A 25094-nucleotide genomic window follows, 5' to 3' on the forward strand; every position below is an offset into this window, starting at 1 on the left:
GTTGTTATCTAGGATCACACCCAGATTCCTTGCAGTCTGAGTCGGGGAAACAACAGAGGGGCCGATGTTGATAGTCAGGTCAAGAGTGGGACAATCTTTTCCCGGAAGGAAAAGCACTTCAGTTTTGTCAAGGTTGAGCTTGAGGTGATGAGCAGACATCCACTGAGAGATGTCAGCTAGACAAGCAGAGATGCGTGCGACGACCTGGGTCTCTGAGCGGGGGAAGGACAGAATTAATTGGGTGTCGTCAGCGTAGCAGTGGTATGAAAAACCATGCGGGCTAATGACAGATCCGAGCGAGTTTGTGTACAAGGAGAAGAGGAGGGGACCAAGAACAGAGCCCTGAGGGACCCCTGTAGTTAATTGACAAGGGTCGGATTCAGACCCTCTCCAAGTAACCCTGTAGGTGCGGTCTTTGAGGTATGAGGTGAGGAGGGAAAGTGCAGAGCCTGAAACTCCAAGTTCTTGGAGAGTGCGAAGGAGGATCTGATGATTCACCGTGTCGAATGCAGCAGACAGGTCCAACAGGATGATGACAGAGGAGAGGGAGGCTGCTTTAGCAGTGTGCAGTTCCTCAGTGACAGCCAGGAGGGCAGTTTCTGTGGAGTGACCTGCCTTGAAACCAGACTGGTGCGGATCCAGAAGGTTGTTCTGATGGAGATAGCAGGAGAGTTGTTTAAAGACAGTGCGTTCAAGTGTTTTAGACAGGAACGGGAGGAGAGAGACAGGCCTGTAGTTTATAACATCAGACGGGTTGAGAGTGGGTTTCTTCAGGAGAGGGTTTACTCTCGCCTCCTTGAGAGTGTGTGGAAAGTGACCAGAAGTTAGAGAAGTGTTGATGAAATGGGTGAGAAACGGTAGAATATCAGGAGCGATAGTCTGAAGGAGGTTTGAAGGGATAGGGTCCAGAGGACAGGTGGTAGGACGGGCAGAGGTAATGAGGGTAAGAACCTCACTTGGAGAGAGAGGGGAAAAGGAGGTTAGTGTGCCGGTTGAAGGTATGCTGAAAAGCGTATATTACAGCACAATTTTTTGTTGAATAGATTTGAGTGCTTCAAAATGTTGGGTCGCGATGTATTGACCAAGTAAAAAGTGGGTCCCGAGGCCGGACCAGTTGAGAACCACTGGTTTAGACAGTAGCTGCCGGGTCCCGCATGAACTCAGCCCTCTCCTTTTTTATTGTTTTATCCATTTTTTTTTTTTTTAAAGCTTTATACCCCAAATCACCACTTTTGAAACAGGAAGTGAAACAGAGGGATATGAGGCATGGCTAGAATGGGTGATCTGTTTGGTATTTTGAGCAAAACACTCCATAGACATGTTTTTTATATATTTGTATATATCTGAGACCTATGCTATTGCCTGAAAATAGCATGATAGGTGACCTTTAAATGAATCTCAATAACTTAGGACAAGCAGTGAGTAAACTCTTCATGTATGACAGTTTTATTTACCTGAAACCAAAGTTCATGTGATACAATCATCTCTGTAAATACAGTACAGCAGTAAGAGGACTGCCTGCCGTTAACACGACTCAAACACGTCGCACGTCTCAGTGCAAAGAATACAGAAAAGAGGATGTTTTATGTTCAAATATTCCATAAAAGTATTTCCTTAGGAAAGATGAATTTTGAGCTTATTTAACATTTGTACTATTTACCAATACTATACATTGACTATCACACAGAGTGGAGGAACAGATGTCTGCACCGTGGAATAATACACGTTTCTGTACACGGTACTAAGATATTCGTCTAACAAAGATGATAATCTGAGGCTCTGCATGCAGGAAGATGGAGGAACTTCTATAAAAAATGTAACTTTTCTGAGCTTCTTTGTCTTCAGATTACTTTACTGACATGCAGCTCTTTGTAAGATGTGCTGCCCAAAACACACATGCACAACACAAAAGAAAACAAGGATTCTGCGAGGCATTTAGAGTCGAGGTGGGCTTACTTGGCCTTTGCTGTGGAGGAAGAGGAAGAAGAAGAAGAAGAAGAAGAAGAAGAAGAAGAAGAAGAAGAAGAAGAGGAAGAATAAAATCAGTGGAGACAAGAAACACAGGCCGAAGCATCCGAGCAGCAAATCAGTTCAATTAATCAGTACTTGTTTTAATAAAAACATATTAAGGCCATGCAGGAGTCAAAAAGACAAATGAGATTAAAAAAAGACATGTATAAATAAAATAAACATCAACACCATGTCCTGTGATGGTGTCAGAAATAACCAGCACTCTGCCGCTTATTTCCACCCAGTGTACCTGGCACTTTGAAGGCCTCTTGTACCGTTAAAAAGTGTGTTTAATAACAAAAAACTGCTAGTCCTATCAACACATGAGAAGCTGTCATTGCTGCTGCTTTAGTGTGAGCCATGTACGGAAGCCTGAGAGGCAAGAGAGGGTTTTGCTTTTTATGATAAGTGTTTTTTCCACTGTGTTTAAGTGCCTTTATTTAAAATTGGGTAACAAATAATAATTTTAGAGGATACAAAGAAACGTTTTGCAAGGATGTTGTTTAAGTTATTCTTATTTTCATCTATGATAATACGTTTTTTTAAAGTTTTTTTTATTGCATGGGATTTGGTGAACCCTGGTGGTTTAAATGAGTATTACAGCAACAAACAGCCTGCAAAAAAACTGCTGTTTTGTTGGATTAAAAAAGTGTAATACATATCAAATGTACTTGAAAAATATATTAAGACTTGGACAAACTTATAAACCTGGCAGAAATTTAATAAAATGACCCAAATTACCAAATAAATTCAAATTTCACAAATGAAATGTAAAAATATCCTGAAAAATAAAAAAACTTAGAACGTCTTAGAAAAATAATCCTGGCAAAATGTGGCTAAAAAAACATTACCAGTGTCACAAATGACAACAAAAAAACATTAAAATTTGCAATATTATCCTGGCAAAACCTTTTTTTCCCCCTGTTCGTAATTAGACACAGTGCAGAAAAAACGCTTTTCAATCTTTCCGCAGTCAGACAGCAGGTAAAGCTGAGTGTGAAGTGTGTTAGCATGCAGCTCAAAGTGTACTCACTCTGCAGGTTAACAGGTGGAAGGCATTGGAAGAAACAACAGTTATATTTAAGACTATAAAAAAACCCACCTCACTGGCCTGGAGTTATTGGAGCAGGCATGCAGGTAGAGTAAGACACGCTGAATAAAACCATGTAAAGTATGAAGCATTTCAACAACAAAATCTATACAGAGATTCTACTTTGTGTGCTATGTACAGATTTACAGACTCCTCCATGTTGTGCTCAGTTGATAAGACTAACAGCTTCTTGGTGCCTTTTTACATATTCAAGTACAGTATGTGCACATTATACATTATTAAGATTAATTAAAATGCAAAAAAAAATAATATATATACTTTAAAAAATAATGTTCGAGGGCTGCAAAACTAATCGGCGCTTACCTCAACACTTTGAATGATATTTTTATGAACTGATTGTTAAAACAGATGGTTTAAATGATGACAGCGTTGAGGTAGCTGCGACGCACGGAGCTCAAAATAGATTAACGGCGGGGCGAAAGACACTCACGTCTTCGCCCCAAAAAACTAGAATTATACCGTCCTTTACATCCTCTTCACACCCAGCATTCATGTCCCCAAAAACCCCTCCCAAAAAATTACAAAATATGAATTATCATAAAATAGTGTAAATTCTCTGTACAGCTCGACACAGCTCCGACACGGTGGGCTTTCTTTAAAAGTGAAGCGTGACGGTGAAATAAAATTAGGGCTGGGCAATAAATACATATTATATCAGGATCACAATGCTGTCTGAAAATGTGGATATTGGATCATTTTAAGGGTTTTTTCCTGCTTTTAAAGACGGCTTTACAGTAAAGTGATGTCAATTTGTAGTAATATTATTCATCTTTACCTACTAGGTCAATATAATTGTGAAAGTACCGTTAGTCAACCCAATGATATCATCACCATATCAAAACCTGGTGAAAGATAAGTCAGATTATTTATTTAAATCCAAGAGTTTTGCAAAAATCATTTTTTCCGTTTATTTATTTTTCATAAAATAAAAAGTTTTGCTAGTAATGTTTTTTCAAATGTATTTTTAAATATTTATTTATTGTCAAAATAGTTTTTTCTCAGGCAATCTTTTCCTGAAAAACTGGTAAATAAAAAAAGTTTCTAAATTTCATTTCTTTCTATTATCTTTTAAACTTTTAAAATTGGTATTCTTATTTTTACAGCCACAATTTTAATATGCTAATTAGTAGAGCAATCTGGTTTAGCTGTAATCTTTTTTCTAAATCCATTTTTATTTCTGTTATCTGTTTAAATTGTACGTTTTTTTAAGGCAATTTTAAGTGTGTGTTGTTGTTATACCCATTTCGGCCCCTAGAGCAGCACCACTGTAAAACGAATAAATAAATCAACATTTATCATACATTTCTTTTCTCCTCTTCTCTCTGCGTGATATTAGATTTTTAGATTGCCCAGCCCTAAATAAAATACCAGTCGTTAAATATGACCCCGCCCCGCCCAGAAACATGTATCGGGGAGAATGTCCTAAATACAAAAGGCTCTATAATGTAATGTGTGTTAGATGTGTGTGTTAATGTCCACGTCACACTGTGCTCAGGGGGAGGGGGGTAGTGGAGTGAGTCAGGGCCACAGCATGGCGGTCACGTTAGTGTCGAAGCTGTAGATCCACAGAACCAGCGGCAGAGACACGAACACAAAAGACCACGAGATCCCCTCCAAACATGCGAGGGAGCAGCCGGAGCGGGGGGTTGGCTTCTCCGTGCGCTCGTTACCGAAGTCCAGAAAATTCCTGGCAACGAACTTCAACACCTCGTCCAATAGGATGACGGGGAGAGAGATCTTCAGCACCATCATCCACTGGGTGGTGTCCAGAGGCGTGATCTGGAAGATGACCTGAGGGAGGAAGAGGGAGATATTCATCAGCGGGTAATACTGATATTTATAACAAGATTATCTAGATATAGAGATCTAAAGGATTTATGTATTTTGGTAGTGGACCCTGAAGGCAGCATCTCCCTGGTCCAATGGGATTTCTCCATGTGATTTTGGATTATTGCAGAAAATACAAACGTTTATGATTCTTACACGTTTAATCTCCACACATTAACACCACTTTATGTAAAAAGATAATGTTGGGCTATAAAGGAACTACAGCACGGTCACATTACTTCACGTCACCACCGCTAAGCTAAAGGTGGCTAATGTTGGGCTATAAAGGAACTACAGCACGGTCACATGACTTCACGTCACCACCGCTAAGCTAAAGGAGGCTAATGTTGGGCTATAAAGGAACTACAGCACGGTCACATGACTTCACGTCACCACCGCTAAGCTAAAGGCTGCTAATGTTGGGCTATAAAGGAACTATAGCATGGTCACATGACTTCACGTCACCACCGCTAGGCTAAAGGCGGCTAATGTTGGGCTATAAAGGAACTACAGCACGGTCACATGACTTCACGTCACCACCGCTAAGCTAAAGATGGCTAATGTTGGGCTATAAAGGAACTACAGCACGGTCACATGACTTCACGTCACCACCGCTAAGCTAAAGGTGGCTAATGTTGGGCTATAAAGGAACTACAGCACGGTCACATGACTTCACGTCACCACCGCTAAGCTAAATGTGGCTAATGTTGGGCTATAAAGGAACTACAGCACGGTCACATGACTTCACGTCACCACCGCTAAGCTAAAGGTGGCTAATGTTGGGCTATAAAGGAACTACAGCACGGTCACATGACTTCACGTCACCACCGCTAAGCTAAATGTGGCTAATGTTGGGCTATAAAGGAACTACAGCACGGTCACATGACTTCACGTCACCACCGCTAAGCTAAATTTGGCTAATGTTGGGCTATAAAGGAACTACAGCACGGTCACATGACTTCACGTCACCACCGCTAAGCTAAAGGTGGCTAATGTTGGGCTATAAAGGAACTACAGCACGGTCACATGACTTCACGTCACCACCGCTAAGCTAAATGTGGCTAATGTTGGGCTATAAAGGAACTACGGCACGGTCACATGACTTCACGTCACCACCGCTAAGCTAAATGTGGCTAATGTTGGGCTATAAAGGAACTACGGCACGGTCACATGACTTCACGTCACCACCGCTAAGCTAAATGTGGCTAATGTTGGGCTATAAAGGAACTACAGCACGGTCACATGACTTCACGTCACCACCGCTAAGCTAAAGGCGGCTAATGTTGGGCTATAAAGGAACTACAGCACGGTCACATGACTTCACGTCACCACCGCTAAGCTAAAGGTGGCTAATGTTGGGCTATAAAGGAACTACAGCACGGTCACATGACTTCACGTCACCACCGCTAAGCTAAAGGTGGCTAATGTTGGGCTATAAAGGAACTACAGCACGGTCACATGACTTTAGGTCCCCACCGCTAAGTTGGTGGTGACTACACCACTTTTTGAATATTAAAGCATGTAAACATAGTAGTCAGAGTAGAGGCAAGTATCTAGTTGATACTTGAGAGAAAAACTACATTTTGATAGACACATGATCATTCTGTGTTACATTTCTCCTTTCTGCAGATTCCTGAGAGGTGTTTTCAGACGACAGCACCATGAATAAAGTGTGTTGTAACTCACAGGAAGTGGCTCCACGTAGAGGATGAGGAAGTGCAGGGACATGGAGAGGCAGATGGCCCCCAGCAGCCAGACGTTCTCCCAGGGAGGCATCCTGAGCAGAGACTGGTTCTCCGACAGACTGAGGAACCGCAGCAGAACACACACATGGTCAACTCATCCATACGGGGTTATCATTACACCACATTTTTATTAAATTAAATTACTTATTTTATGTTTTCTTTTGCTTTAATTGTATTTATTAATCTTTTTCTATAGCAACAAAAAAAAGAAAAAAAAAAGTCATTGTTATTTTCTTAATTATATGATTTATTGCATTAAAGTTGTATTTGAGCGTGATATTTTATTAATCATTCTTTTAATGGTGATTAATCAGATTATTTGTAATGTTATTATTTATTTGTATTGTGTTTTAGTTTATTATTTGATTTTATTAATCAGTTTCCTTTATATTTAATTTATAAAATATTAATATCATTTTGTTTAATTACGAATCATAATTTTATTTTTTTATTTGATATTGTTGTATTTCTGATTTTATCAATTTGTATTGAATTTAAATTATAATATTACATTTTTATAATTGTTTTATTAATCATACATTTATTATATTTAAGTTGTATTGTATATATTATATTTAGTAATTATTTTATTAATGTCGCGTTTATTTCACGCGGTTTTACTACTTATACTACTATACTATTATAGCTTTTAATAAAACATTTTATTTAACATTTAAACAAATTAATTATTAAAGTTAATTCACTGCAAAAAAATGACAGAAAATACAGTTTTGAGCCTCGCCAATGTGGGGATTTCCTACTTCTCTCCACAGATGTATTGGTATATACAAATCCACGCTGATAGAGTGTGTGTTTACCTGTTGAGAGCGTTGCACATCTCGATGGTGACGAGCACGGACAGAGCCATGGTCATCGGGTACGGAGACTCGAACACTTCACACTCCAGACCCTCAAAGTCCGGGTTATCAGCCGCACACTGCAGGAAGTGGCTCTGGGGGGGAGAGGGGAGGATGAGCTCTCATACATCCATACTAATGTATTTCCTTTTAAAGGTCCCCCATTATACTGTCTTTCACCAATATATCACAGGTCTCAGATATACAGAGCCTGTCTCTGATTGGCTGAAACACCAAACAGATCATTGCAGCATTACCCATAATCCCCTCTGTTTCAGCCCTGTTTCCAAAGTGCTGATTCTCTGTCTGTTACTTGAGATGAAGATAAGGAGCCCCTCCCCACGCCCCTCTGAGAGACATTTGGTTAAAAATAACTCAATGGTGCTCTAGAGGAGAGTCAGGTGATAAGGGGGGGGGGGGGATGTTCAGTTATGTTTGTATAAAAGAGAGAGTGTGTGTGTGTGTGCGTGCGTGTGTGTGTGTGTGTGTGTGTGTGTGTGTGTGTGTGTGTGTGTGTGTGTGTGTGTGTGTGTGTGTGTGTGTGTGTTGTTCTTGTTTATTCTTATATTTCCTCACCAGCTGGTACAGAGAGACCTGTGGTCCGTCTTCAGAGAGGACGAACCACCAGGCAGCCGCTCCAACTGTGGCTGCTCCCACATAACCTGAAACACACACACACCATAACACACACGTTAATAATGCTGAGGTGGAAGAAGTAGAAATAGTAGTAATTACGGGGTAAAGTCCCGTAAATGTTACCTACACTCAACTAACAAAGGATAAAATAAGTCACAACAGCCACAGCTCATTTCAGAACATACACACATACATAGCAGGGTTTCCGTTAGCCGGTAATTACCGGTTTTTAGCTGGTAACATTTATAAAAAACCGGTAAATTCAAAACCTGCCGGTCAAAATGTCTGGTAATAATTAGGGAGGCTCCGATCGATCGGCCGCCGGTCATTATCGGCCGATATTCACTCTTAATAGTTTGATCGGTGCTCTCTATAAAGGCCGATCAGGAGAGCTGGATCTGATCGATATGGACATAAACGCGAGTGAAGTGTAACCGGAGCGAGAGAGAGATCAGATCAGCTGCTGAGTCTGACCGAGACACGCAGCTCTGCATGATCACCTGAAGCCCCGCCCTCTGTTTAGCGAGCTGCAGGAGAAACTGACGTGCTGTCAGGAGAGAGAGAGAGGGAGGGAGAGGCTCCGTTTCTCCCGTGTTATTATTCAAAGTTGATGTAAACTTCTGAATAATGTACGTTATCTACTACAAGTAGTTTGTTTGAATGTAATAATTATGTTGTTTGTTGTTTGTGGAATCATTTATTGAAAAATGAATCTGAATTTTTCGATCTGTTACGATTATAAACTGAAGCAATATAAAAATGAGCCCGTGAACTGAGTTTTAAACTGAAGCATATCTGCTCATAGTCCGGTGATTACCTGCTAACGGAAACTCTGCTACACAACTATTATTATTATTGAAATATGACCGGTAAGTTTCAAATTAGTCCGGTAAAATAAATTCTGCCCGGACATTTGACCGGCGAGAAAAAATCCTAGCGGAAACCCTGATACATAGATCTATCTATTTTGTATTATTAACGTTATCCCTTTTAAACTCACATCCGATGGCGAGGTATCTGAAGAAGAGCCATCCGGAGATGAGCGCCTCCTTGGCGTTGCGGGGGGGCTTCTCCATGATGTCCAGGTCGGGGGGGTTGAAGCCCAGTGCGGTGGCTGGCAGGCCGTCCGTCACCAGGTTCACCCAGAGCAGCTGCACGGGGATCAGAGCCTCGGGGAAGCCCAGCGCCGCCGTCAGGAAGATGCTAAGAGAGAGGGAAGGGGGGGGGGGGGGACAGTTAGAGAGTTTAGAGACACTGGAGCGAGACTGATGTAAACATAGCAGCGGTTTCAAAAATAATTCATAAGGCCCTTCTATCTGTCTGTCTGTCTGTCTGTCTGTCTGTCTGTCTGTCTATCTATCTATCTATCTATCTATCTATCTATCTATCTATTTATCTATCTATCTATCTATCTATCTATCTATCTATCTATCTATCTATCTATCTATCTAATCAGAATCAGAGTCCAGCGCCGCCGTCAGGAAGATGCTAACAGAGATGAGGAAGGACTACATTTGGAAAGTTTAGAAACACTAGAGCCAGACTTAGGTTAGCAGCGGTTTCAAAATGAATGGTTAGGTAAGGCCCTCGGTTATCAGGAGCCGTATAAACAAAATTCCTGGTGAAATCCTTAGTTTGCCTGAATTCTTTTAGCATGAGGCCTCGTTAAGGAAGGATTCAGGAAACTTTTTAGAGCAAAATTGAGCAGAAATGGACAGAAAATGTTACCTTGGAGGAGGTGTGGCTTGGCTTACATTTTGTTGGTCTTAATGTTATGGTGTTGCGACCATTGGATAAAATAGCATAAGATGAACATTATAACCTCTACTGTGGGCAATTTATCTTCAAATAAGCAATCTGTCCAATCCAAATGTCCCCTAAAACTTCAACATCGACCCAAAATTATTCAAAATCAGCCCACAGAGAGCACAAATATGTCCTTTTTCTGCTTCTGCTATTTTGGATCCTGATAATGTCAGAAAGGATTCGGCCTCCTCAAAACCACTCCAGAACGAGCTATTGTCCACACAGGCTGTAATGCTAACTGATGCAACTTATGCCACTTACAAATGACCCAACATATGCAGGTTAGCATCCGGCAGTTTCTATGAGCTGCAAACAGACTGTAAAGTAAAACCAGACGCTCACCAGACGACCTCGCCCACGTTGGAGGAGATGAGGTATCTGATGAACTGCTTCATGTTGTTATAAATCGCTCGGCCCTCCTCCACGGCCGCCACGATGGACGAGAAGTTGTCGTCGGCGAGAACCATCTCTGAGGCCGACTTGGCGACGGCGGTCCCTGAACCCATCGCGATCCCGATCTCCGCCTTCTTCAGAGCCGGAGCGTCGTTCACTCCATCGCCCGTCTGAAGAGGGACATTTTAGATATTAACTGGAGGTAAATAAAACACACACATTTCGTGGCGTTTCTAATGATATGCAAAGGTTTGAAAGCATGTTGAGATGTGTTAATGCTAACCATAATGTTTACCGCTCAGTATTTCTACTTAAATATTATTCTTTCTTAGTTAATCATGTCAAAAAACGGATTCCTTGAGGAAGAAAAATAAACTAAAAGGCGTTTGCATCATGTCATAATTGAGAATAAGTAACTAGAGCTGTCAAATAAATTCAATGTTGTAGAAAGTACAATATTGGCCTCTGAAATCAAACTAATAATACAAATAATAATAAGCTTTATTGGTATAGCAACTTTCATATATATTTATCCCAAGTAAAGCTTGGCGGAATACAAATAAAAGACCTTTACCTAATGAAAAATGCTATTAATATTCCAAAGGAGCAGTAATTAAGTTCATTAACTCAAGTCCTGCACTTAAGAACAACTTTAAAGTAAAGTATTAAAAACAAGTAATTGTCTGCTACTTACTACTTCTACTAGAGTACAATTCAAGGATATATATAAATACAACTTTATGCAATATTCCCTCCTGCAATTTCCCATTTATTTTTAAATTCATTTCTTGTCACTTTTCTTAAACAAAAATTATATTGTTACTTTTTTTTACCACCGTTTCAGTTTTGTAGTTATTGTGTTTAATAACGTGTGCATACTGAGCAATTCCTTTATACATTTTGCTGTTGTAATCATGTACATTTCCCCCGTTGCGGGACAAATAAAGGACTTCTGATTCTAAAAATATATAAAAGATATTCTTTCATCGTCTTATCTAAAGTAATGTGTCCATCAGCCTCTAGTTTCCGTACCATGGCGGTGATTTCGTCCATGCCCTGCAGGATCTCCACGATCTTGCTCTTGTGCGACGGCTCTACGCGAGCGAAGCATCGAGCGTTGGTGACGGCGTCGACCTGCTCGGCCGGCGACAGCTCGTCAAACTCGCGCCCGGTGAACGCCAACGCCTCCACGTCGTCGTCCTCCCCGAAGATGCCGATGCGGCGGCAGATGGCGACGGCGGTGCCCTTGTTGTCTCCGGTGATCATGATGACGCGGATCCCCGCCTGCCGGCACAGCTTGATGGACGCGGCCACTTCCAGTCGGGGGGGGTCCAGCATGCCCACGCAGCCCACGAAGGTCAGGTCGGACTGGAGAGGGAAGAGAGAAGGAGAGGGGTTTTGTTTTTATTATTTCATTTTCTTCTGAGGGTTTATATTCAACATCATTTAAATGGTAGTGTATAAGTACGTCCCACGCAGCCCACGAAGGTCAGGTCGGACTGGAGAGGGGCTTTATGAGTGAGTGAGGGTTTCAATAACCCTACATTCAACATCATTTGTATTTCTTCCAAAAAATGTATTAAACATTTCAAAAAAATGAACAATAATAAATAAATGTAATTAAAGAAACACAGAAAAAGATCTAAGCAAAAAACAGTTGATGAAAAATGGTTATCGTTACATAATATTGAAGTCCCACACACTGACCTCGTACTGGGCGAACTTGACGGTCTCGGTGAGGTTCATGTCCTCCACCCGTGGGGGGGTGTCCCTGGTGGCGAGGGCGAGGCAGCGCAGCGTGTCGCGCCCCGTCCCGTAGTCTCTGATCGTCGCCAGGATCTGATCCTTGATGCCTTTAGTCAGCGGCACTTTGCTGTTTCCCACTCTGACGTGCGTGCACCTCTCTATCACTCCCTCTGGGGCGCCCTGAGAGAGAAGAGGGGGAAATGCTTAACAAATCTGGCAGAAACGTAACCTGGTACAATCAGAATCAGTATCAAGGGACAAGGAATTTGCTTTGGTATCTGGTGCTGCGAACATAAACAATCTAAACAAATAAGTTGCAATGTAGGCAAAAAAGAAAGAAATATATAAGGATAATAAAAAATACGTATTTTCAAGAAACAATTTAGCATTGAAAAAGGATGCTAAAGACCAGTATTTACACCAAATGTATGCTCCATTTATACTTCAACTCCTCATCTAAAGAAACATGTATTTTTCTTTGAGTTTACCTTGACGAACATCTTGCCCATGGAGGAGCGGGACTTGTTGGGGGTGCAGTACACGGACATGGACTTCCTGTCTCTGGAGAACTCCAGTGTGAACTCCTTCTTCATCAGCTGCTTGATCACCTGCTCACACACACACAGAGAAAACACACACTGAGTGAGAACTTCCTGCAGACCAGAGATGGCAAAGGTACACACATCCTTTACTCAAGTAGAAGTACAGATACTTGTGTTTAAAAATACTCTGGTAAAAGTAGAAGTACTGACTAAACTTCTTTACTCAAGTCAAATTAAAGAACTTTGAAATGTACTTCAGCAAAAAGTACCCATAACTAGCAGCTGTTTTAAAGAGTACCTGACCTCCCTTTATATCAATAGAACAATAATGTCATTGTTAGCTAATGAATGTTTCCATGGTGAACAACGGCAACATGACAACGTTTCCATTGGTCCCTCTTCTTTAGAGAAGACCAGGAAGTGATGGATACACGGATCGTGTTCCAACCAATAGGCACGCAGTGACTCTAAAGAATAATGATCACGCACCAACACACATTCAGACTAAAGGAACCAGCTGTTTGGGAAATGAGAGAAGTAGAAAGTTCAGGTATTTGAGTTCAACATGTAAGAAGTAGAAAGTACAGGTATTTGAGTTCAACATGTAAGAAGTAGAAAGTACAGGTATTTGAGTTCAACATGTAAGAAGTAGAAAGTACAGGTATTTGAGTTCAACATGTAAGAAATAGAAAGTACAGGTATTTGGGTTCAACATGTAAGAAGTAGAAAGTACAGGTATTTGAGTTCAACATGTAAGAAGTAGAAAGTACAGGTATTTGGGTTCAACATGTAAGAAGTAGAAAGTACAGGTATTTGAGTTCAACATGTGAAAAGTAGAAAGTACAGGTATTTGAGTTCAACATGTAAGAAGTAGAAAGTACAGGTATTTGTGTTCAACATGTGTGAAGTAGAAAGTACAGGTATTTGTGTTCAACATGTGTGAAGTAGAAAGTACAGGTATTTGAGTTCAACATGTAAGAAGTAGAAAGTACAGGTATTTGTGTTCAAAATGTAAGAAGTAGAAAGTACAGGTATTTGTGTTCAACATGTGTGAAGTAGAAAGTACAGGTATTTGTGTTCAACATGTGTGAAGTAGAAAGTACAGGTATTTGTGTTCAACATGTGTGAAGTAGAAAGTACAGGTATTTGTGTTCAACATGTGTGAAGTAGAAAGTACAGGTATTTGTGTTCAAAATGTAAGAAGTAGAAAGTACAGGTATTTGTGTTCAACATGTGTGAAGTAGAAAGTACAGGTATTTGGGTTCAACATGTAAGAAGTAGAAAGTACAGGTATTTGGGTTCAACATGTGTGAAGTAGAAAGTACAGGTATTTGGGTTCAACATGTAAGAAGTAGAAAGTACAGGTATTTGGGTTCAACATGTAAGAAGTAGAAAGTACAGGTATTTGTGTTCAACATGTAAGAAGTAGAAAGTACAGGTATTTGTGTTCAAAGTGTAAGAAGTAGAAAGTACAGATATTTGTGTTCGAAATGTAAGAAGTCAAAGTAAAAAGTAAGTAGTGGAGTAAAGTACTGATACCAGAAAAATGTGCTTAGGTACAGTAACGAAGTATTTGTACTCCACTACTTCCCACCTCTGCTGCTCACACACAGAGTGAGATCATCCTGCAGACAGAGAGCATGCTGGGTAACGGCAGGTGTTCGTTGTGACTCACGGAGTTGCAGGCCATGGCTCTGTCGATCTTCGTCAGGTTGTGGACTTCGGTGTCGAAGGCGTTCATCTTCTCCACCAAACAGGTGAGCGCCGTCTCCGTGGACTCGCCCACCTTCTCATACACACCCTTCGTCTGGAACAACACAACAAATCATGTTAGTGTACTTTTTATCTACATTTAACTACTTTTTCTGTCATTTTCTGATCTTTACTATTTTCTCCAGCTTCAACTAGTTAATGAATCAAATAACTTTGTAATGGATCGCTGTGAGTTAATTTCATTGTCAAAATATAAATAGACACACATTTATAGAATGAAATGAGTATATAAAGCTCACAAAAAGTACCTTATGTAACTTTTTTATTATAATCTTTTTTTATCTTGCTTCTTAGTTAACATTAAGCTGTCTTTGGCTCTACTACGGTGGCCCTGAAGTACAAGAAGTCAAAACAACATTTCACAAAACACCACAGCATTTCAAGAAATTAACACAAGAAGTGTTCTCCCTAAAGGAATACCCTTTCCGTAAAAGTTGAAATGCTGTGGTGTTTTGTGAAATGTTGAAGCGTTTTGTGAAATGTTGTAGCGTTTTGTGAAATGTTGAAGCGTTTTGTGAAATGCTGTAGCGTTTTGTGAATTGTTGTAGCGTTTTGTGAAATATTGAAGCGTTTTGTGAAATGCTGTGGCGTTTTGTGAAATGTTGAAGCGTTTTGTGAAATGTTGTAGCGTTTTGTGAAATGTTGAAGCGTTTTGTGAAACGCTGTAGCGTTTTGTGAATTGTTGTAGCGTTTTGTGAAATGTTGAAGCGTTTTGTGAAACGCTGTAGCGTTTTGTGAATTGTTGTAGCGTTTTGTGAAATATTGAAGCGTTTTGTGAAATGCTGTAGCGTTTTGTGAAATGCTGTGGCGTTTTGTGAAATGCTGTAGCGTTTTCTGAAATGTTGAAGCGTTTTGTGAAATGTTGAAGCGTTTTGTGAATTGTTGTAGCGTTTTGTGAAATGTTGAAGCGTTTTGTGAAACGCTGTAGCGTTTTGTGAATTGTTGTAGCGTTTTGTGAAATGTTGAAGCGTTTTGTGAAACGCTGTAGCGTTTTGTGAATTGTTGTAGCGTTTTGTGAAATATTGAAGCGTTTTGTGAAATGCTGTAGCGTTTTGTGAAATGCTGTGGCGTTTTGTGAAATGCTGTAGCGTTTTCTGAAATGTTTAAGCGTTTTGTGAAATGCTGTGGCGTTTTGTGAAATGCTGTAGCGTTTTCTGAAATGTTGAAGCGTTTTGTGAAATGCTGTGGCGTTTTGTGAAATGCTGTAGCGTTTTCTGAAATGTTGAAGCGTTTTGTGAAATGCTGTAGCGTTTTGTGAAACGCTGTGGCGTTTTGTGAAATGCTGTAGCGTTTTGTGAAATGTTGAAGCGTTTTGTGAAATGCTGTGGCGTTTTTTGAAAAGCTGTGGCGTTTTGTGAAATGCTGTAGCGTTTTGTGAAATGCTGTTTTGACTTGCACTTCAGGGCCACCGTACTTTTCTGCTGTAACAAATGTAAATGTCCCCTCTGTGGGACGAATAAAGGTATTCTGATTCTGATTATCTTTTAAAATAAGCATTTTTTCTTAATATAACTTATAGTTGTGTTTAGATGTATATTATTTCAGTGTATGGAGAAGTCATCACATTTTATACTTTGGTAAAAGTAGAGTTGTTCCTTTAGTAAAAGTATAAGTAAGTATTGATGGAGGAAGGGTTCAGACCTCGTTGAAGTCCAGCGAGGAGTCGTTGCACAGAGCGCAGATGGTGGCCAGTTCAACCAGAGCGTCGTACTGGGAGGACTTCACTGGTTTGTCATTATGGAACCTGGAGGGCAAGATAATAACACACGATTAAAAATTATAAAACATTCACATCATACTTGATTGTTGAAGCCTGGGACCTAAGATTTTCATCGACATAACTACACTGTAGCTATGTAATGACAATAAAAGCCTTGAATAGTGAATCTCAAAAAAACCTGAAGGGCAAGATAATAACTTGTGTTAAAGAAATTATAAAAAATTAATATTGTTACATTTTAAAAAGGCACAATATGTGATTTCATGCCACTAGGGGTCTCTCGATCGGAACAATATGAAAACAAAGAGTTAGTTGGCGTCCACTTCTGTCAGACATTCCTAGATTAATTGTTTAGTTTTTTTTTATCAGGAGCCAAATTATCCAAAAAGGTCTTTTAATCGGAAAAAAACAGCTGAACCAGTGATTAAAACCAGTAAAAACACTAAATAAAGCCGTTAGCTTGGCTCAATCCTCTGATAATGTAAGAGGACAGTTCAGAACCACTGAGATCTAAAGAGTGTGTGGTAAAAATGTGGATTAAACCTGGATGAAAAGTCAATTTATGATTATATATGATGATAATATACGAGTTTGACACGTGCTAAAGGGGATAAGACACCATTACCTTCAATTCAATTACAATTTCCCTGAAACTACACAACTTCATGAAACATATAACATTGGTCTAGTGGTTTCAATGGAAGACATTGTACATATTATACATTTAAATACCTGTTTGAACTCCATTTCCCCTACAGTTAAAGACAATAGATGATATTTAGTACTCACACTTGTCCCTCTGGAGCGTACGTAGACCCTGTGATGGTGAACTCTGACAGATCACAGCTGTCTCCTGCAACTTTGTTCACAACGAACATCTGGAAAACAAACACACAGATTCGTTTTTTAGATTTTTAAGAAAAGGGATGACATATCCAGCGGATACCTTTATATAAATGCCAGGGTGTAATGATATACATGTGCTTTTCTGGAACATTGTCTTTAGTGTTTGTAATGTGATAAATAATTTGATTACTCTATTCAGGGTTCATACACTTTTTCTCCATGACTTCTCCAGGACCTTTACCTACTTTTCCATGACCAAAAACATTACTCTTTCTCAGCGGTACCACTGGAAATGGTTTATTTTAACATGGAACAGGAAAATAAGGTCTGCATCTGAAACATGTCGTGCCTCTAAAACAAATCCAATAGTAGGCTGACTAGCTTCTACCAACTCAAATCTCTCACCAGCAAAAAGACCTCGACAGTTAAATGCCATTTTACATTTCATTACTATACAGTATTTATTATCATTATAGTATTACTATTTCGGCGATTAGCTAAAATATAAATTATATTTGATGCAACTTTAGTTACATTTCCATTACTTTTCCAAAACTTTGGGAAAAATATTGTATTCCAAAACTTTCCAGGGCCTGGAATTAGCATTTTGAATTTCCATGACTTTTCCAGGTTTTTAATGACCGTAAGAACCCTGTCTATTTATCTCGGCGGAAAGTGGGAACATTGCTAGTTAAAAAGTATAAGATAGTAAAAAATTGGATAAGAAAATGTATATAACATAAGAAGTTGAAGTAAGTATGTACAATAAAAAGATAAAATAAAATGTAAGTATTGTATATAAACATAGTAAAGTAAAAGGAACAATACAAATACAATTCAATATCAGAGAAAATATGTATTAATAATCCTCTTATTGTACTACAGTATTCTTTGTTTGTACTTTATCTGACGATTCAGTATTATATTCATAGACTATCCATCTCTTATATTTTCACTCTTTTAGTTCTTATATTTTGAGATGTTTACATTGTATAGTTGGTTATTTTCTATACAAAAATAGTTGTTTTGTGTTACATGCTGCTGCAACGAAAACATTTCCCAATTCTGGATTAATAAAGCATATCTTATCTTATACATATATATATACATATATATATATATATATATATATATATATATTGACACAGTATATATATGTTAGTGTCAAAGTGTGAGTTTCTCTCCAGCAGGTGGCAGCAGAAATCCCAGCATAGGTTTTTTAACAGTTTTTAAAGTGGTACATTATCCTGTAGTGTTTCAGAGTGTGTGTGTGTGTGTGTGTGCGTGTGTGTGTGTGTGTGTGTGTGTGTGTGTGTGTGTGTGTGTGTGTGTGTGTGTGTGTGTGTGTGTGTGTGTGTGTGTGTGTGGTCGCTGTCTAACGGGAGGAAATTGTGTTTAGTTTCCCTCCAAAAGTAAACAGAAGAGTGCCAGGGGCGTAAAGAGAGATGCTGTTCCCACAAGGAAGGAAACACACACACACACACACACACACACACACACACACACACACACACACACACACACACACACACACACACACACACACACACACACACACACACACACACACACACACACACACACACACACACACACACACACACACACACACACACACACACACACACACACACACACACACACACACACACACACCATGTATACATCACTTCAGGGGACATTACATTGACTTACATGCATTTCCTAGAGACTTATCCTAACCATAACCATAACCAGGGTTTCCCACACATAGACTATACTTGGGCGGGCCGCCCAGGTACATTAACGGCCGCCCAGGTATATTAACGGCCGCCCAGGTATATTAACGGCCGCCCAGGTATATTAACGGCCGCCCAGGTACATTAACGGCCGCCCAGGTATATTTCGCGACCCATTTAGGTTTTTTTTTTAATTTTTTATACTTTTTTTTTTTTATTCGTCCGTGACCACGACGCCATTTGCGATCGATTAACTTGTGGACAATGATCCCTCGCTCCCTTGCACTGATCTCGCCTCCTTCTGGCCTGTTAAGTGGCCTGCCTCATACAAGGTGACTGGCTGTCCACATGATGTGGCCTGCCGACATGGCCACTGTCATACAGATCATAAATCAGAGCCCTTGATTGGTCTCTGTGTGTCATTCAAGCTCGGGATAACCTCAGCTCAGGTGAGGTAAAGGACTCTCTGAGTGTTTAGATAGTTAACTTAGTCTAAGTTCTCAGTGGGTCTCAAACGGTGTGGTCACCATTTATGTAAACACATATTTCCATTTGAGAGGGTAGTGATTGGTCTAATGGATAGCGAGGTGGGCTGAAGATCGGAAGGCTGTGAGTTCAAATCCCGCGAGGAACACCACCACTAGTGTGCCCTTGAGTAAGGCACTTAGCCCTTAGTTACTCCAGGGAGAATGTCCCTGTAATTGGTCATTATAAGTCGCTTTGGATAAAAGCGTCAGCTAAATGAAATGTAATGTGATTAGTAAAATATGCATGAATAAATAAATAAAAAGTTAACTGGGTGAAAAAAGGTAAGATACACTTTTAAAACTTGTTGAGAGAAAACTAGTCTTTGCTGCTGCCTCAAAGAGGAGCAGGGGGAGAGGAGGGAGACAGGAGAGGCTGATTCAGGAGCACAGACACACTCACAACTATAAATGAACCAAAAATAAATTAATAAACAAGTTTCAGTGTTTTTTTCATATTGGAAATTGTATGTTATTGGTTATGGCCATGATTTTATGATTATTGAAATGTATACAGTTCTGTTTAATATAGGTGTTTCCATAGATCTAGTCTCTTTATTTTGCCCTCAAAATGCACCAGATTGATGCATTTAACCACAAAATAAATCTTACCGGGGGGGCATGCCCCTGGACCCCCTAGAGGATTTGAGGTCGACCCCCACTAAAAATCACATGGATAGGTTCCTAAATCAAAAAACATTTTTTAAGGTACATTTTTTTTTTAAAAGTAACCCATTTCCATGTGTGGGTAGTAGATTTAAACTATAGGGCTATCACTATGGGCCCTGCCTGTACCTGTTCGCTCTGCCATCGCGTGAAGGGTCTGCTATCAAGCGACCAACAGAAAGGTTAATGTTACCACCACCCCCCCCAAGTATATTTCATATATGTGGGAAACAGATCTGTCGGAAACACTGGCAGTTAATGGACCAGCACCAGAGGTGTTCCCATACACACAGGCGTTGGAGCTGTTCTTCATGAAATCCCAGAAGGATGAAGTGCTCTGACAAACAGTGCCATCTTTGCGCAAAATGATTATACAGGAATGAAAAGTCAATAAATAAACATGTTGTTAAAACTTTTTTTCTTTTTCTTTTTCGGGCACCACCCCCCCGCCCACTGCCACCACCCGCCTAAGTATAGTTCAGATCTGTGGGAAACACTGATAACCAACACATGCCTAACCCTAATCCTTACCCTTAACCTACCCTTACCCTAACCCTAACCCTAACCAAGTCTTCACCCTAAAAGTAATGATCCCCCTTATGGGGACCTCCAATTTGTCCCCATAAGGGAAGTGAGTCCCCACACGTGACTGTGTTAACAGATGTAGGTCCCCACAGGTATAGTAATGCTAGGCCACACATACATACACACACACACACACACACACACACACACACACACACACACACACACACACACACACACACACACACACCACACACACACACACACACACACACACGCACGCACGCACGCACGCACGCACGCACGCACGCACACACACACACACACACACACACACACACACACACACACACACACACACACACACACACACACACACACACACACACACACACACACACACACACACACACACACACACACACACACACAGACCAATCACAACAGAGCTGGCCAGCTCACCAATCAGAGCAGACTGGGCTCTGGTTTCAGACAGTAAGAGACACTACATACTGAAATACACCTGAATATCAGCAGGAGAGGACTCTTTAAAGTAGAGACACTACATACTGATATACACCTGAACATCAGCAGGAGAGGACTCTTTAAAGTAGAGACACTACATACTGATATACACTTGAACATCAGCAGGAGAGGACTCTTTAAAGTAGAGACACTACATACTGATATACACCTGAACATCAGCAGGAAGGACTCTTTAAAGTAGAGACACTACATACTGATATACACCTGAACATCAGCAGGAGAGGACTCGTTAAAGTAGAGACACTACATACTGATATACACCTGAACATCAGCAGGAGAGGACTCTTTAAAGTAGAGACACTACATACTGATATACACCTGAACATCAGCAGGAGAGGACTCTTTAAAGTAGAGACACTACATACTGATATACACCTGAACATCAGCAGGAGAGGACTCTTTAAAGTAGAGACACTACATACTGATATCTACCTGTACATCAGCAGGAGAGGACTCTTTAAAGTAGAGACACTACATACTGATATACAACTGAACATCAGCAGGAGATGACTCTTTAAAGTAGAGACACAACATACTGATATACACCTGAACATCAGCAGGAGAGGACTCTTTAAAGTAGAGACACTACATACTGATATACACCTGAACATCAGCAGGAGAGGACTCTTTAAAGTAGAGACACTCCATACTGATATACACCAGGACATCAGCAGGAGAGGACTCTTTAAAGTAGAGACATAACATACTGATATACACCTGAACATCAGCAGGAGAGGACTCTTTAAAGTAGAGACACTACATACTGATATACACCTGAACATCAGCAGGAGAGGACTCTTTAAAGTAGAGATACTACATACTGATATACACCTGAATATCAGCAGGAGAGGACTCTTTAAAGTAGAGACACTACATACTGATATACACCTGAACATCAGCAGGAGAGGACTCTTTAAAGTAGAGACACTACATACTGATATACACCTGGACATCAGCAGGAGAGGACTCTTTAAAGTAGAGACACAACATACTGATATACACCTGAATATCAGCAGGAGAGGACTCTTTAAAGTAGAGACACTACATACTGATATACACCTGAACATCAGCAGGAGAGGACTCTTTAAAGTAGAGACACTACATACTGATATACACCTGGACATCAGCAGGAGAGGACTCTTTAAAGTAGAGACATAACATACTGATATACACCTGAACATCAGCAGGAGAGGATTCTTTAAAGTAGAGACACTACATACTGATATACACCTGAACATCAGCAGGAGAGGACTCTTTAAAGTAGAGACACAACATACTGATATACACCTGAACATTAGCAGGAGAGGACTCTTTAAAGTAGAGACACTACATACTGATATACACCTGAACATCAGCAGGAGAGGACTCTTTAAAGTAGAGACACAACATACTGATATACACCTGAACATCAGCAGGAGAGGACTCTTTAAAGTAGAGACACTACATACTGATATACACCTGAACATCAGCAGGAGAGGACTCTTTAAAGTAGAGACACTACATACTGATATACACCTGAACATCAGCAGGAGAGGACTCTTTAAAGTAGAGATACTACATACTGATATACACCTGAATATCAGCAGGAGAGGACTCTTTAAAGTAGAGACACTACATACTGATATGCACCTGAACATCAGCAGGAGAGGACTCTTTAAAGTAGAGACACTACATACTGATATACACCTGGACATCAGCAGGAGAGGACTCTTTAAAGTAGAGACACAACATACTGATATACACCTGAATATCAGCAGGAGAGGACTCTTTAAAGTAGAGACACTACATACTGATATACACCTGAACATCAGCAGGAGAGGACTCTTTAAAGTGGAGACACTACATACTGATATACACCTGGACATCAGCAGGAGAGGACTCTTTAAAGTAGAGACACTACATACTGATATACACCTGGACATCAGCAGGACAGGTCGCTTTAAAGTAGAGACACAACATACTGATATACACCTGAACATTAGCAGGAGAGGACTCTTTAAAGTAGAGACACTACATACTGATATACACCTGAACATCAGCAGGAGAGGACTCTTTAAAGTAGAGACACTACATACTGATATACACCTGAATATCAGCAGGAGAGGACTCTTTAAAGTAGAGACACTACATACTGATATACACCTGAACATCAGCAGGAGAGGACTCTTTAAAGTAGAGACACTACATACTGATATACACCAGGACATCAGCAGGAGAGGACTCTTTAAAGTAGAGACACAACATACTGATATACACCTGAATATCAGCAGGAGAGGACTCTTTAAAGTAGAGACACTACATACTGATATACACCTGAACATCAGCAGGAGAGGACTCTTTAAAGTAGAGACACTACATACTGATATAAACCTGGACATCAGCAGGAGAGGACTCTTTAAAGTAGAGACACAACATACTGATATACACCTGAATATCAGCAGGAGAGGACTCTTTAAAGTAGAGACACTACATACTGATATACACCTGAACATCAGCAGGAGAGGACTCTTTAAAGTAGAGACACTACATACTGATATACACCTGAACATCAGCAGGAGAGGACTCTTTAAAGTAGAGACACGACATACTGATATACACCTGAACATCAGCAGGAGAGGACTCTTTAAAGTAGAGACACTACATACTGATATACACCTGCACATCAGCAGGAGAGGACTCTTTAAAGTAGAGACACTACATACTGATATACACCTGCACATCAGCAGGAGAGGACTCTTTAAAGTAGAGACACTACATACTGATATACACCTGAGCATCAGCAGGAGAGGACTCTTTAAAGTAGAGACACTACATACTGATATACACCTGAGCATCAGCAGGAGAGGACTCTTTAAAGTAGAGACACTACATACTGATATACACCTGAACATCAGCTGGAGAGGACTCTTTAAAGTAGAGACACCACATACTGATATACACCTGAGCATCAGCAGGAGAGGACTCTTTAAAGTAGAGACACTACATACTGATATACACCTGAACATCAGCAGGAGAGGACTCTTTAAAGTAGAGACACTACATACTGATATACACCTGAACATCAGCAGGAGAGGACTCTTTAAAGTAGAGACACTACATACTGATATACACCTGAGCATCAGCAGGAGAGGACTCTTTAAAGTAGAGACACTACATACTGATATACACCTGAACATCAGCTGGAGAGGACTCTTTAAAGTAGAGACACCACATACTGATATACACCTGAGCATCAGCAGGAGAGGACTCTTTAAAGTAGAGACACTACATACTGATATACACCTGAACATCAGCAGGAGAGGACTCTTTAAAGTAGAGACACTACATACTGATATACACCTGAACATCAGCAGGAGAGGACTCTTTAAAGTAGAGACACTACATACTGATATACACCTGAACATCAGCAGGAGAGGACTCTTTAAAGTAGAGACACTACATACTGATATACACCTGAACATCAGCAGGAGAGGACTCTAATTAAAATCAACTTTAACTTTATTTCAGTCTGTGCTAAAGTACTGAAAAGAAGAAGAGGCAAGCTAAAAGCTGCTGTAGAGAGAGAGGAAGTTGAGCTGTGTGACGCAGTAAAGTTACACAACAGCAGCTCTGCAAGTCATCACCGCTCGGAGAGATTAGAGCGCGTTGTCTTCTCTCAAGAACCCGGATATCTGATCATAACTGTGTCTGTTTGAACTGTGACTCACAGGCACTCCTGTCGCTTTATTACACAGAGAACAAATCAGTGACGAGCAAACTGCTCAGCAATAAATCAAGTGTGTGAGTGAGTGAGCGTGTGTGTGTGTGTGTGTGTGTGTGTGTGTGTGTGTGTGTGTGTGTGTGTGTGTGTGTGTGTGTGTGTGTGTGTGTGTGTGTGTGTGTGTGTGTGTGTATAAGGATGTTTAACACCACCAAAAAAAAACCTATTGTTGTGTTCTCTATCGGCAGCAGGACCGATTTCAAATATTAAAAAAGTGTGAAAATCAAATAATGGCTCATCCCTACCCAAAAGAGTTGTCAAGTTAGTGTACATACATACTTGTATTATAGATAAATAATAAAGAAAAGTGACGATTCTGTGAAGGTTATTTTTAAGTTAATTC

At 40.3% G+C, this 25094-nt stretch overlaps 1 protein-coding gene across 2 annotated transcripts in view; it reads right to left on the reverse strand.

Moving 5' to 3' along the window:
• Positions 1–1423: 1423 nt before the first annotated feature.
• LOC117451897 (sarcoplasmic/endoplasmic reticulum calcium ATPase 2-like) overlaps positions 1424–25094 on the reverse strand; it is a 48965-nt gene continuing 25294 nt past the window's right edge. Inside the window, exons 10-22 of one of the 2 annotated variants that reach the window (XM_034090260.1) lie at positions 16956–17044; positions 16088–16190; positions 14349–14480; positions 12620–12739; positions 12093–12311; positions 11418–11753; positions 10335–10555; positions 9187–9389; positions 8127–8212; positions 7512–7645; positions 6635–6752; positions 4792–4912; positions 1424–1966 (exon numbers count right to left, since the gene is read on the reverse strand). In XM_034090260.1, coding sequence (XP_033946151.1) covers positions 1953–1966; positions 4792–4912; positions 6635–6752; positions 7512–7645; positions 8127–8212; positions 9187–9389; positions 10335–10555; positions 11418–11753; positions 12093–12311; positions 12620–12739; positions 14349–14480; positions 16088–16190; positions 16956–17044 — 1896 coding nt within the window. In that variant the 3' untranslated portion in view covers positions 1424–1952. Of the gene's footprint in view, positions 4913–6634; positions 6753–7511; positions 7646–8126; positions 8213–9186; positions 9390–10334; positions 10556–11417; positions 11754–12092; positions 12312–12619; positions 12740–14348; positions 14481–16087; positions 16191–16955; positions 17045–25094 lie in introns of both variants that reach the window. The other variant, XM_034090259.2, reaches the window with a different exon arrangement.

This window comes from Pseudochaenichthys georgianus, chromosome 9 (assembly GCF_902827115.2).
Source record: "Pseudochaenichthys georgianus chromosome 9, fPseGeo1.2, whole genome shotgun sequence".
Classification (NCBI taxonomy): domain Eukaryota; kingdom Metazoa; phylum Chordata; class Actinopteri; order Perciformes; family Channichthyidae; genus Pseudochaenichthys; species Pseudochaenichthys georgianus.